Raw genomic sequence first — 16032 nt, forward strand, 5'->3', positions numbered from 1 at the left:
AGATTAAATTTAATATTGAGCATTTCAAGTGTTAAAACCATTTTTGTTATTTAATATTTCTAATTATTATTTTCTATTATAGAAAGTTTAAAGGGAATAGTAATTTCCAATTATGATTAAAAAGTGACGTGGTTGAATGAATTGAGTCAAGTAGTCAGAGGTTATACCTTGAGCTTCTTGTGTTTGGTGAAAACAGACTGTTCTAACGTAAGCAATCGGTCATCTAACCAAGTGTCACAGTAATACGTGGCACTTCATTCTTCGATCCAAAAGGGAAAATTATAAAGATGAAAATTGTAATTGACGGTGATAATTTTGTTACGAATCATAATTTTCTTTAACAAATTAAACTACTATATTATGTGATTTATCAAAATTTTAGCTATATAAACTTAATTATTTATTATTTTCGCAATTTCTAAAATTTTCCCAAAAAAAAATAAAATAATTCCTTGCTTCATTCACACATCACACGCTTTAGACAAAATCGGACGGCGCGGCCATCCGCCGTTACTTACTGTTACTGATTCTCATTATACCTCCCTTACAATTTGTACGAATTATTTTGACCAACAATTTCAACTTCTCGGTAAATAGTTCTCTACTAATTTATTTGTAGTGTCAATATATTTTTACTAATTTATTAAAAAAAATAATGTAAATATTTTATATCATTAGTAATTTATTTCGTGTATATATTCTTTGCGTATATAAGATTGATATACTAATATTAAAGTAAATATAATTAATATACAAAGAACTTTGATATATGCATTAGATTGATTGAGGATATAATTACCTTTCACAACATTTCCTCTATTTTAAAGCTAAAGCAAAGTGAGAGTATTTGTGAAAATAAATATTTTTTAATAAAAGTTATGTGAAAATTGTTATTTGTAATAAATCAAATCAAATAACATATAAGAAAAAATGTCGAAATAACTAATACTTCTTTCATTTCGTTTTATATGTAATTACTTTCTATAAATAGTTATTTCATAATAGTTATTTTTTCATAAAATTAATGCGTGTATTATCATATTTTGTTTTAACTCTTGTGAGTTACTAACCTTGAAAATATACATTTAATCAATTAAAAAAAACTAAGTAAATATTCATGTTCATTAGTTAAATTAATTAATCAAATAAACTAATTCATACTTATTGATTGAAAACTCAAATTTTTTAAAAAAAATTAAATTACTTTATTATTATATTAACTCAAATTTTTTAAAAAAATTTAAATTACTTTATTATTATAATATAAGTACAAAGTAAAAAGATATATAAAATGAGTCCGAGGAGGAGTACTAACATTACTAAGGTAAAATTCGTGGAATCACGTGTTTTTATTACAGAGACTCATTTTTACTGTTATGGTAAAAGGGTTGTAAATGTGGTGACTGGTGAGATCATCTATACTGTGGCCGTTACGTTTTGGCATCACGAAATCCACGTGGCAATTTACTACTGGACACAGAAATGAAACGCCTCACAGGTCCTTTGAACGCCGAACTCTCCCTTTGACTTTATTCTTCTTCTTTTGTTTTGACGATCTACTCCTATATCTTTATCTAATTACACATAATTCCCTTCGTATTTACAAAAATGTTTTTTCTATATTCTCAAGTTATTTATTGTGATACGAAAAAAGATAAAATATATCGTTGAATTATCGCAAAAGAGGTCAATAGACATATTAATTCACCTATTTTGCTAAAAATATAGTCTTCTTGTTATATTTTTGACTTATTTAATTACTTATTTCAATTCTTAAAATTATTGTCTCAAATTAAGCGTCATTCACTTTCAATCCGAAGGTTTTACTAGCTCGAGTCACCAAAAGGGTTGTTTGGATGACATGCAATATGAAATTACGATTTGAAATAAAATAATTTAAAATTAAAATTTTATTTGGACAAACAATTATAATTTCTTTATACGAGTTTTTTTTCTCAAACATGACCCAGGAGTTGTCAAAGCTATCAAATTTTTCTCAGTTATTGCATGATCTTACAAAATGAGCAAACTATAGTTCATATATAAGATATCAAAATATCCTAAGGTGATACATTAATAAATTATATCCATATATGTTCTTTTTATGAATAAATGTTAGTGATTACAAATATTCAAATAGACATAATATTACAAAGATTTATTATTTCAACAAAATAATAATAACTATTTATTCTTTAATATAATTCTTTCACATGGTACATACATTTTATTTTATTTTTTAAAAAAAATTATATTAAAGTACATGTTAGGGCCTTGTTTTTACAAACTACTATAAATTTAAAGTGGGTCTAGTTTTATAAGTATTTGGAATCTCATGTCTTTTGAAAAAATTTGAAATTTAAAATCATAATTTTACATATCTAATTTAAAATCACTATTTCATATCACAAGTTTAAACGCCTATTTACTTGCCACGTGTTAAAACAACAAACAAAAGGACACTTTAAAAAAAGATAAATAAAAAACACTTCCCTTCCTGCCAAACACTCTCTTCATCTATTTCATTAGTATACGCATGTAAACACACACATTCGACATCCATCTAATTTTTTTATTTTTTATTTTTTAAAAATAGTGATCTTTTTAAATATTTTTCTATCATCTTGGGTCAAAATGTATTTAAAACTGATTGATTAGGTAAATTGTGCTTATGGAAACTGATTCAATCAAAAAAAGAGATTATATTAATAAGGTAAAGATCAAAATTTAAAACAAATATTTCCTTGTGCTTCGAGACTAATGATGTGTTTGATAAAAAAAAATGTTTGACAATTTAATGTTGTGAAAGATTATATATGAAACAATTGACAAAATTAAAGTTTACAAGAAAATTAAGATGTAATTATCATATTCTAACAACATTAGAAAAGCTACTAAAATTATCCATCATTAAAAAACTCACGAGTATGTTGAATGAATTTATGAATATAGAAAAGCAATGATAGTGTTCTTTTCTAAATTAATTATTAGAGTAGTTCTCGTTTTGTCTTTCAAGTATTAGAAAGTATACTAAGCTTAGAAAGTATTAAGTGATACATTTAGGATGTTATATCATATTTATTATTGTATTATGGGAAAAATTACGCTTTTAGTCCCTTAATTATTGATTTATTACGATTTTAATATTTTGAAATATTTTGATAAAAATATTTAACACTAAGTATTTAATTAATTAAATTATGTATTTTTAACCTTTTTATATATATTTAGACTATTTGTAATTATAATTATATTACTCTCGAACATTGAGCAACAATTCTTTTCGTCATAACATATTCATAATTGAAAAACTTATGCGTAGTAATTTATTAAATTTTGTGATTTTTTTATGTAAAAAATCAAAAGTAGTGCCATATTAATTAATATAAAAATTCAATATATTTAATAAGAAATTATAAGAATCAAATAAGAATTTGTTGATATTGATAAAGAATATTTGGCGATATATATAACTAAAATTCTTTTTAATTTATAGCGTCTTACAAGCTTTTATATAAGGACAAATGACTAGTACAGGAATTAACAGCCTAAATAATTTTTCAGTTTATCTTTTCTTCATTTTTAGAAGTGACGTGTCTATTCATTTACGACAAATATAGAATTCTTTGTAAAAGTAATTACAACTTAATTTGTCAACATTACGAGTTAAACCAAAAGAATATGAATTCCATTATGATTATAATAAAGCTTGGTCAACCCAATTCATGAAGTGAAAATTATTTGAGCAAAAAATGAAAACAATATGAATTATATACCATAGAAATTTACAAGAAATTCCCTAACACATTTTTCGTGGGAACTGTAAAATTTCAATTGATTAATTAACTATATATAGATCGACAATATAAGAAATTATGTATTACTCCATAGTTAATTTATTGTTATAACATATAACAGTACTCTTTCATTGATTAAAAATATCAATGCATAATCTTAATTGGGGAGTGGTTGGGGACCTCTTGACTATTTACGAAATGAATAGATAAAATTAATTTTTTCGAATCTCTAAAACATAAGAAAAAAATCTCTAATAAAAAACATAAAATAAAAAACTATAAGTATAAAATCAATTTTTCGAAAGTTATATGTAATTTTGCAATTTGTGCCGTGAATGATTGGCTTATCATGAATTTAACCAAGTTAATTATAATGCATATCGATTCACGTTAATCTTCATCATTAAATTATTATCAATCATATAAGAGTAGTACTTATTTCGAATTAGGCACGTCAAAAGCGTGCATCTAGGCATAGCATAACCTTATTATTATTATTTTCGTTTTTCACTCCATGTATTTGTCATATTAAAGCTTAACTAAATTTAAATTTGTATTGAAAAGTCTCTCCGTATATATTGTTCAAATCCAAGATATCTGTTTAAGAATGAGTACTTATCACTCCACCACAATCTTTGTTGATGTTAACAAGTACTTTAGATACAATGAAACTAAAATGGTAATTCTATGACTATAGTTGTTCTTTGATAACATACATTTTGGTTAATTTTTGCTGGCACGATATTATTGATGTATAATTAATCGACTAAATAAAAATAAAATATTGCTCCTAAACAATGTTTTTTAAATGGTTAATCTAATTCATACGTATTTAAAGTCGTCCGAATTAATTTTCTACAAAGGGGAAAAATACAATCGATGGAACTTCACTTAAAGTTGGGTAAGATACTTATCTAGCAAATTTATTAGCCACTTGAATGAGAAAATCTAAAATTAAAACAAAATGATGGCTGTCAATATCAATATAATACATATTTTTCATTTTAATTTAAAAGTGCTGCAATACCAACTTTTAGCAAATCTTGATATGGTTAGACAATGGACAAGAATCCAAGATAATGATTTTGCTACAAATGTTATTTTTAATACAATTTTGTTACTTTCTTCTTTCTCTTCTTCATTTCACATATTTTCCTTTTTAGTTTCACGACAAACTTTGACATCTTTTGTATAAACATTAATACAATAAATCCCACTATAAATACTAGTCCTAATACATTATTTTTCAGTATAAACAACTTTTTACTTAGTTATTAATGTATGTTATAATGATATGACAACCGAGTCTAACTCAACCTCAAAAGCTAGTTCGTGAGAAGAGAATTGTCTAAGTTCATATAAGGAGATTATTAGTCTATTTCTCGATCAATATGAAACTTTTACCCACTCTAACGTATGTAACTTATTTTATTTTCTATATTACAAATTTCGTACACGTATTTAGACGGTCGGTATAATATACCTTAAATTCAAGAATATACAAATCTTGAAAGTACTAAATGATAAAACGAAGTAGCTTTCTAGGTAATTATGTCATTCCAACAAACTCTTTATGTAATGAAAAAGAATACAAAGCCGTTTCTATTTGTAACTTCTTTTTTTTTAATATAAAAAAAAGAATGAAAAGATGAGGTAGAATGAATTCCTTTTCAACGTCGAAAGGGAGAGATATAGTTGGCGTCTTTTGCCCTCTACGCAGCTTAAAACACGCACAGGAAGGCTAATATAGACACTCTCATTGACACGTTTCAACATCTCTTTTTTTTTTCTCACTCAATTCGTTTTAATTTGTTTCTCTTACTTTTCTTTATAATCAGTATCAAAGAACACGTCTCTTTCCTTCTTTTAGTAACTCAATAATTCTACTTGCTCATTACATGTTTAACACCGTGAACACGACTCAAAAGTCACAACAAGAATTCTGTGAATTACATGAGATTTTCTTGAGAATTATTATGAAAATTTGCATGAAAATAAGTTTCTGCGAAATTTATTCAAATCCTCAGGAAAATCCTCATGCAATTCAAACAGTTTTTGTAGTGAGTCTTTTGTACTTTTTGGAATTGAGTAAACTCGAATAGGGGATCTCTTTATTTACTAACATGTTTAAGACCATAAACACGACTCAAAAGTCTTTTCTACTTTCTGAAACATTGTGTAAATTCAAATAGAGGATCTCTTTATTTATTTGACACAACTCGCTAATACTAATGTCTGATTATAACATGATTAAACACGAACAAGATTCAGAAGTCTTGTATACTTTATAAAATTTTTGTATTAAGTCAAAATCAGACAAACAAGTTGAGAACGAAAGATAACATTATTATTAGTTTGTAAGTTAGTGTCATATATGAATGTTGTTTCCTTTTTCTTTCTTTTTTTTTCTAGTGTAAAGCAAGATTGGATGTATTAGATCAAAAAGAAATATAGATAACTAAAAGGAATGAAAGAAAACATGAGGAGGGAGGTGGGTGTTGGTAATGCTAATTGGTAAATGGTAGGCTAGCAAAGGCCAAACATTCACGAGAGGAAGGAAGATAAATAAAAAAGGCAGTTGGCTTATCGCATGTTTGCTTCACGCAAGCAGCTAAATGGGGTTTGCTTCATCGCGTGGCTTTAAAGACTTCATTTAGTGTTTAAAACTCCCCTCCTCTTAGCTTCCTCCACTAAATATATATTTCTACAACAACATAAATTTTTTAACTTCAAAAAATTATTTTAAAAAATATATAAAATTATTAATACCACCAACCAAACCCTAGTAATACACAACACATCTTCTTCTTTCTTTCTTTTTTTTTTATTCTCTACAAAATACAAACAAACCCCTTCAAAATTATGTTCCAAAAGTGGTGAATTTGAATTATCATTGAAAATGAGCTCAAATAACCATAGTAGTAGCACCGGTGGTGTCTCCGCCCCAGGCGGAGGAGTGACTAGTGGAAGTACTAGTAGTGGAGGCGGCAGCGGTGGTGGTGGTGGAGGAGGAGGGCCATGTGGTGCTTGTAAATTTTTGAGAAGAAAGTGTGTTGCCGGTTGCATATTTGCACCTTATTTTGATTCAGAACAAGGTGCAGCACATTTTGCAGCTGTACACAAAGTGTTTGGAGCTAGTAATGTTTCTAAACTTCTCCTTCATATTCCTGTCCACAAAAGGCTTGATGCGGTTCTCACCATTTGTTTTGAAGCTCAAGCAAGACTCCGAGACCCCGTCTACGGTTGCGTTGCTCATATCTTTGCTCTTCAACATCAGGTTAGTATGAATACTGTCAACGTGTATAACTTAAATTCTATGATTTGATTGATTCTCGCTATGCTAGATCATATGAAACTTTTTGTTACTTGAAAAAGACTTATTTGTCCTCACAACAATATAGCTTTTTTTTTTTTTTTTGTTGAGTCTGTCTTATCACTAAAGTTGGTAAACTAAAAACACCCTTCTCTTCTTCCGTTACAAATCGTTTTGCTTCTTCTTTTAGATCTTTTTTTCTTTTTTCAACAACTGATTTTATCAATGCCTTCACTCTACTTCCACTTTATGTTTTCATTTCTAGATAAATACAAGGCTTAATCTCATTTGCGTATTCAAGAATCTATATTACTATTTTTTTAACCATTTCTCTCCATGCGTTACAAATATGAAACTCTGAAACGTATTCTTGCAGTTATAATAAAAATAAAAAAAAAATCTCTAGTTTAATGAGAGTCAAGATTACAATAATGATTTTAGAAAACAAACTACTCCATGTGTTTCAATGTTTATTCTTTCAAAAAAATGTATTTCTAACTTCTTCTTTCTTTTGCAATTTTTTCATTCTGACTTTCTATCGCATGTTTAAGACCTAAGATTAACATATATTTGGTTTAAAACAACACGATTTAAATTTCCTCTTTATTTTCTTAAAATTTATGTCAAGTCACAAATTGAAACGGATGAAGTATTTTAATTTATTCATTTACAAGATCCATTTTTTTTTTCAAGATAAGTGAAATGAGACAGCTTTTAAGCATTAGTATTATGTAAGAAATAAAGGTTAGCTTCGTATTAATTGAGGAACATGGTGTTGGATCTGGCATTGGTTGTCAAAAGTAAGTTAAGAAAAGACTTCTTCTTCTTAAGGTTACAATATGAGTATGTTTTAAGATTTTGAGTTGGCATATGTAAATTTGTCTCCAACATTTTTGTGTGGAATAATATAGTATATGTGATTGAAGATAATATATATTGACACTAGTGAATAGTACTAGATCTTGAACAAGATTTTCTTGTACAAAGGGGAAATGGACCATGATGTGTTACATTTAGGGAACAGTTTTAAACTTTGTTGAAATCAAGAAGTTGTTTTGATTGATTCACTTATGATGATGATGTGGGCAATAGTGACTCTACTTTTTTCTTACCATACCTCTTTCAATTTTGCTGTTATTAAGGAAATGGTCGGCACAAAATCTTCTTCTTGTTGTTCAAAATTCATGGAAATATATGGAAATATTCTTCTCTATAAAAGAAATGGAATAGCTTTAGTTTTTTTTCTCCTTAAAGTACATTTTGGTTATTTTTAGCACAAGGGACAATGACCACTCTTTTGTTGTTTCTCTAACAAGCATGTTGAAACCGATACTCCTCAACTAGGATAATAATAAATATTTCAAGAAGCTTTTTTTTTAACGTACTATTCTTCCCGTTTTATATTACTTGATCCATGTCGATTCGATATATCTGTCAAAGAAAAAGTTTTTATTACAGGCATATTACTAAGCGTAACTTATGAAAACTCTAAATTTGATTACTACTTCCTCCGTTTAATTTATGTGACATTGTTTGACTCGATAGAAAGAAACTCTAAATGTGACATTCTTGTGTAGCATAGATATGAGACTAATTAGGGAGTAGTAAGTTACAAGTATGGCATATTAGCACTACTTGACTTAAGTTTTGATAATCCAAATTTCCAATTAATTAGAATAGTGAATTATGTCTGCTTGTTGATAAACTTGTCATTTTTAAAACATTACTTAACGTTAATTAACATGGTAATATGTTTGGTGTTCACTACATTTTAGTTGCTTTTAGAATAAGGGATAATAAGTTTGATCTTATTAAATAGATTAAGCGATTTTTAATTAAAATTTTTGTTTAATAATAGAGATTTAATAAGATTATTGTCTCCGTGTCTGCTGGTTGACTTTGTAGATTTATACATTGAATCATTTCTTTCTTTTAATTTTATAATTTGGAGTATTGGGAAGAGGGAATAATTTCTTGCTTAAATGACTTTTATGCTTTTAGAAAGAACCCAAATCAATTTCTATTCCTTTCAATTTGTCAGTAATGCACCGATCCCCAAGTCCTTGCTTTGAAGTTTGAACTACGTAAAATTTATAGTAGCAAAATTATTTTCGATATTTTTTTTTTGATATATATTCATCTGAATTGAGATTAAAAAAATATATTTTTTAAATTTATGATGAATTTTTAATTATTTTATTCTTATTAACACTTTATAATCTTTAAATTAATGAGGGACTTTAACTATTCTATTAATATTAATGCTTTATGTTTATAATCTTTAAATTTATGAGATTGAAAAGAAGAGTATAACTTAAAATGAAGTGTATCATTATCTAATGGGGGTTTAGAGAAATGGAATGAGTATGAAAAATGTGAAGTAAATATGGACCCTTTAGAACCAAGCACCCTTTAATGGTTGAATTTTGAGGGTAAATAGGCGGTTTGGGTTAAATTTAAAAATGTCAAAATAAGTGAACTTTATAAATAAACGGCTCATTTGCTTAGATGTATTAAATAGCTTGGATTGAAATGAGTTAAAAACTAAGTCATAACTCAACGTGATTAATTCTTATTAAGTTTTAAATTTAAAGTTTGTTTTCATATATTTATTTGAGTACCTAATATTATTATAATGTGATTATAAAAAAATAAATATCAATTCTTTATTTAAAAAAATACTTTAAAAATATTTATAGACAATTTCTCTTGGATCAGTTTGAATTATATATAAATTCAGTTCAAAAATGAGTTGTACTAAGCGGATTAAAATAAGCCCAGCTAATAAAATTAGAAGTTATTAACTGCACAAACATATACAAAATGAATGGCTCAGGATTTTATGAGTTAATTTTGATACCACTTATAATCCCTCAGCTTACTTTGTGTGCATTCTGGATAATTTATATAACTTCTTGTACAATATTTTCTTTTCCTTTAACATATATTTTGAATTCTTTGATAACTTTTACCAACTTAATAATTCAAGTAAATAATTAGTCTTTTAGATCATCTCCATGATTACAAAATGGTTACTTAGACTATATAGTACGCAATACCTTTTCTTTTGATTTGGCTACAAATCTTTTCATTGAATTAAATCCCAACACTTTGTGAATTGTGAGAGTTCACACATCATGTAAGAATGTATTTTCCAGGTATGGTATATGTTATATATCAAGACTCTCTCTCCTTATTACTCCGTTCTAAAAAGAATGTCACATTTTCGTATTTTGGTTTAATTAATTAAATTTTAAACTGTCCCATTACCTTTAATCATGAGTAGTTGCTTTAATTTTATTTTTTGGGAGGGGATTTGATGCGTCACGTTTATAGCTACAGAAGTCATATCTAGTGCTTCTATCTGAATTTATATGACTCGTTTTTTTAGATAATCAGTTTCAAAAGGAATGAGACATTTTTTTACTGGACAAAAAGGTATATTTTTTTACGAACATTACAAAGTCTTCTCGTATTTCTTAAACTTGGTGTTAGAAGGGAGGGAGAATATTAATTTAGACCATCATAAAATTCCATTACATGATACCATATTTGTGTGACTCAGGTAGCAAATTTACAAGCAGAACTCTCATACTTACAAGCCCACCTAACAACCCTGGAGCTTCCAACACCGCCGCCACTGCCGCCACCGCCACCGCCACCGCCACAACAACCTCAAACAATGCTCCACCAGCCATCACTCACCATAGCAGACTTGCCAACAGCAGGACCTTCATTGCCAGCTGCCTATGACTTATCATCACTTTTTGACCCAATGGTTATTCAACCCTCATGGGCAATGCAGCAGCAGCCACGACCGCCGCCCCCTCTGCCTCTGGACCCGCGCCACTTTGGTGGCGCTAGAGCTCCGATGGACATGTCACCATCCACCGGAGGCGGGGGCGGCGATCTTCAAGAATTGGCACGTGAACTTCTGCATAGACATGGATCAGCAACAGTGCCATGCACAGAATCATCAGCTTTGCCACCACAGACCAAGTGAGATCCAAAAGTACTGACTTATAATATGTTAAATATTAGTGGTACTCATGAGATGTTTAAAAAAAAAAATTAAGAAAAATGAGGGTTATCAATTTTAATTGATCAAAAAAAAAAAACTAGGCAAAGTCATGAAAAATCTTTAATTTTACCCTATTTGTAATTTTCTTGATCCTTCTTCTTTTTTGTTTGTTGTACTACTTTTTTTTTTTGGATTAATACTAATTACATTCAATATTAGTTATAGATCTATAATGCTTAATTACTTTTAATTGCTCCCTTGTGTGTGGTGGTATCTAATTTTGATTACATTCTTGCTTCAATGTATATTATCTTTGAAAAATTTCAAATTTATTTCTCAATTTAATCATTGACTATGGACTAAATGACTATGGACTAAAATTTCGATTTTCTATCTAGGGCGAGGATAGAATTTTTTTTAGTTATGTTTTACTTTTTTGATCCGGAGTTATATGACAATATTTTTCATTCTCGTTCTTGACTTTAAGTTCCGTTTTAATATAGAAGGGGACTTCAAATATCCTCCAAAGGTCTTCTTTTTTTTTGGATTGGATGTTGAATCTTTATTTCTTGTCTAATTGGGTTTGTTGATATTTTAATTTATACACATTTTTATAACTATGAATTTTATGCAATGAATTGATTTGTCTGTTTTTAAGTCGAAGAAGTCATTTATAAGTAACGAGTTTTGTTAGCGAGAGCTATGTATTGGTGTTTAATTGAATTGCTTTACGTACACTCATATAAGATTTTTTGATTTACTTTATTTTGTTTCCTTGTTAGATTTCTCTAAAAAATATTCAGTTAATTTAGACAAAGTTGTATTTATATATCGACTCAGAGTGAATATAAATGAACCAAATTACTATTGAAGTAAACCACACACAAAACAAAACAATAAGAAAAGACATTTAAGATTGAGAAATAGATTTTTTTTCCAGTTTTGGGTAATCATAAACGAAATAAATCATTCTTAGGTTACAGATTAAGGAGTAGTTTGAATCTTTTACGTCTCAAAAAGGATACACCACATATACACTCTTCAACCCCTTTTTTAGCTTTCATATTATTCATGTTTCAAGTACAAGCAATCACTCAAACAGTATCAATATGATTGTGGTGTTGTGGTTGAACTACTTTACCCTTGAAGCATTGATTTCTGAAGTTAATCGGAACTTCAATGCAGACTCTGAATACCGGGTGGAAACCAAGAAAATCAATCAAAGAGTGTTGGCCTAGGATTACGATTTCTTTACTAACGCAATTTTTCTTGCTTTTATTAAAGTAATTTTTATTATCCAGAATAATAATTGATTATAATTTGTTGCAATCTAAGGGTATGTTCGGTGGGAAGGAAAATGTTTTTGTAAAAAAATAAGTAAATTTTTTTTTTGTGTTCAGTACGTAAAGTAAAAGTATTATCCTGAATATACTCTAAATAAGAGGTGGGAGTGGTGGTAGAAATTTCGAGGATTGGGAAGATACAATCAATGTAAAATATCACTTGTAGAGCTTATTTTGCCCACCTCCACAAGAAACGTTGTTTTCTTCATTTTTAAGAAACTTATTTTCTCTCTCAACCGAACATGAAAAAATTGGAGGTAACATAGCCTAAGATTGTGATTTGGATGTGTCGAGATAATTTTATTCTCCCTTTATCTTGTTTTTTTTTACACCTTCTAATGGTATTGTTTATTCGAAATTAGCTTATTTGAGTAATGAGAGCTACCAATTGTTTCCATCTGACTTAAACAACAATTTGGTTTTCTGATTGATTTATATTGATTATTGAGATAAAAGCATGATTATTTCTCAAAAAGGCTAACACCTATATCTTAACAAAGTGAGGTTCAAACACTTGGATTTTCACACTATCGCTAGAACTACGCCTCAGCCTCAAATAAGTTGGATTGAACAATATGAATCCTCACTAACCATTTTTTTCATTTTTGAGGTTCAACAACAAAAAGTAAAAAGTTGCAACTTATAATGAACCGAAGTAATTGAAATACTACAGGAAATGTTTTCACATTTGAGTACATCCCCAAGAACATAAAAGCTCTCCTCTTAGTTTTGTTAAACCCTCAACCTCTTACCAGAAATATGAAAAAACATACATCTGCTTGTTTTGTTGATACAAGCAGCAATGAGTTGTTATACTTTCCTGGGCAGTATGTTGTATCGACGTACAGCAAGCTGGATGAAGATGCGTGAACCAGAACCAAAACCAAAACTTTTAACTAAACCAGTAAGCTCATGAGACTCTGTTGTGCTTGAATATAGTCAGATTGAAAAGAGGGAAGCTCTTGTTTCCAGTTTTCTTTGTTTTTCAACCCCCCTTTTCTCTTATTGCGACGTGGGAATAAGCAGCAAGTTACTGAAGACGGGTTTTAGCAAACCAGTTCCTTTCGTGAAAAAAGTTTTACATACCTGCAGATTGGAAACCAAGACTGTGTCTCTCAAATAGATACAACAGAGAGAAACTCCTGGCCAAAGCAAAACACATCAGTTTAGTAATCCGCACTTTGATGTGCAATCTCTCAGAACAAACTCTACTTCTCCAACTACCCCAAGTCTCTTGAACCAACGAGCCAATATTGCATTGTTCCTTTTTGTTATTTGTGTTTCACACAATCAGAAAAATAACGCTCCATTCACCTTTCTGCCAGTTGAGAGGAAAATAAGCTTCAATTGCTGCAAATATGCTCATTGCCAGTTGTTTAGGAGCGAACATAACAAGTGAAAAAATAGTACTCGGGAACAAACACTTTACTGCATAAGTTAAGAGAATAGGTTTAGACGTGACAAAAATAGGCAAATAAAAGAAAGGCCTATTTAAGATTTAACCAAACAAACAAGTAAACAAAATGAAGCTGATTTAGGTCTAAGATTCAATCTTCAACGGAAACCTCAAAGATAAGATCTATTTAAGTTTACACTGTTAGTCTAGCTGAAAATGCTGATTGCCTGTACATCACACAATATGCATCTCTAGGTTTCCTTTTCTACTTCCCACCCAGGGGTATGTACTCATAATATCATCCTCTGATTTCATATTTTGCGACTCAAGTTCAGGCTTGACCATAAAGCTTCTAGCCTCGTGTTCTGGAATTTCACTGATAAATACAAAGTTACCAAATAAAGAAATCAGCATCAAGGAAGAAGTAAGGACAGAGCAATCTGAAGCAGTTTAATATATTAAGACAATTAGAAATATGATCAGACCTGTCGGGAGCTTCTGCCTTGGTTATCAAAGTGATTTCATGAGATGTGAGATACAGAGAGAAACTTCTCAGGTCTTTTTCTTGGCAAAATCTAGACAGGTGGCACAGGAAATAATTGAACTGTTTTGGTTCCTACTCAGGTAAAATTGATGTTGCTATGTTAGTTTGTTTGGGCGTGTGCCACAGATATTTGATATTTAACTATAGGACATAGAGAGAGAACACAGAAAACATACCTGCTCAAGGATGCAACCTTTGCGTAGAGCCACCAAACATTGCAATGCTTTATGAAATGTATCTCCTTCACAATAATTCTCCACGAGAAGAAAGATCCTAATTTTCATACCCTGTTACTAATCCATTTTGGATTATCTCTTCGAGACAGCATCTCCTCAAAGTCTTTGATAGGATTAACGTCTCCAACTTCCTCAACTTCTGTTTTGGCTGAGTATTCCATTCAGTCTATAGCTTTGACATCAGCATCTTTGTCGAACTCTTCTCTTTCCCCATCTGGTCCTGAAGGCCTCTCTTTTATTCTTCTTGCTGATTTTTTCAGCTGCATTAGTTATATAATAATTGGTAACGCATAAGCCACCATAGTCGGTCCATTCTAGAAAGTCCAATTTGAATAAAGGGATGAATATTGAAAGTTACCTTTGGATTATCTTTTAGTTCAAAAGACCTACGGAGTTCCTCTATGATGAAAGAAGTTCAACATCAGGTTATGTTATCTTTCTGAGGGTCTCATCAAGTGGAGGAACAGCAGCATCTGGGTACCTAGACTTCAGGTTAAGATAACGGCAGTAACGCTGGATAGTTGTACAATACTAGTTGTTAGAAACTGATAGTGCAAAAGGCAATGATGGAGCAAAATTAGGATTCTTGCGTTATGATTTTTTTTATTTCATATTAGGACTCAGAGAGTTCATAGATAAGCAGCACTGTTTATAATCTAAAAACCTGAATCTCCAAAGGTTCCTGTTACACACATTATTAAGCTGAAGTACCACCTAGGTCCAATTATCAACATATATTTAATATGAAATGATTAATCAAATCAAGTTATCCACCTAAGCAGTGAAAAGGCTGTCAATACCAACATAACAACAATTATAACTCACCAACAATGTAACAACTTACTTTTAACCAAATTTGGTGACAGAAAGAAAGTTTGAAATGTTAATGCATCATTTTGCTACGATTACCATGACCAACTGGCAATAAAATATCCTAAATTCAGACAGCTCTTTACTAAATTAGTTTAATTATGTTCCTAATGAGTGATCTAAGTGAAAAGGTAAATGTAGTAGTTTCACACTTAATATTTCAACAATATTCTGCATGACGCCATACCTCTAGAACAGGATTAGGTGTAAAGTCAGGTGGTAAAACTTCCTGTTTTCCAGGTAAAATCTGAACCAATTTATCTGTTGCTTCTCATTTGGCTGCATTGATGAAGGCAGATTGCTGAAAGAAGGAAACTGAAACTCCCGAACATTCCCAGCAAAGGGAAGAATATTGAAGTAAAAATGAATCAGGCTGCAAGCAGTGGTCAATAAGAATGTCAACAATCTAAGAGTGGAATATCCACTAAAAATAGAAAACAGAGTACTTAAGAGGTGAAAATTTAAACCATACTTACAGAGACATTTGGTGTAAGGAACCCAACAACAACATT

At 29.7% G+C, this 16032-nt stretch overlaps 1 protein-coding gene across 1 annotated transcript; it reads left to right on the forward strand.

Annotated features, from left to right (window-relative positions):
• The first annotated feature begins 6083 nt into the window (after positions 1-6083).
• Positions 6084-11355, forward strand: LOC101256138 (LOB domain-containing protein 30). Its single transcript, XM_004231118.5, has 2 exons — positions 6084-7074; positions 10676-11355. Exons 1-2 carry the CDS (start codon positions 6697-6699, stop codon positions 11111-11113), a joined length of 816 nt encoding a protein of 271 aa, XP_004231166.1. The 5' UTR covers positions 6084-6696; the 3' UTR covers positions 11114-11355.
• Positions 11356-16032: the final 4677 nt, after the last annotated feature.

Source organism: Solanum lycopersicum, chromosome 1 (assembly GCF_036512215.1).
Source record: "Solanum lycopersicum chromosome 1, SLM_r2.1".
In the NCBI taxonomy this organism is placed as follows: domain Eukaryota; kingdom Viridiplantae; phylum Streptophyta; class Magnoliopsida; order Solanales; family Solanaceae; genus Solanum; species Solanum lycopersicum.

Excerpts from the sequence above, each read along its gene's own strand:
- LOC101256138 (XM_004231118.5), top strand. The coding sequence starts at position 6,697 with ATGAGCTCAAATAACCATAGTAGTAGCACCGGTGGTGTCTCCGCCCCA. Across the intron at positions 7,075-10,675 it reads TCTTTGCTCTTCAACATCAG|GTAGCAAATTTACAAGCAGA; the intron begins GTTAGTATGAAT and ends TGTGTGACTCAG.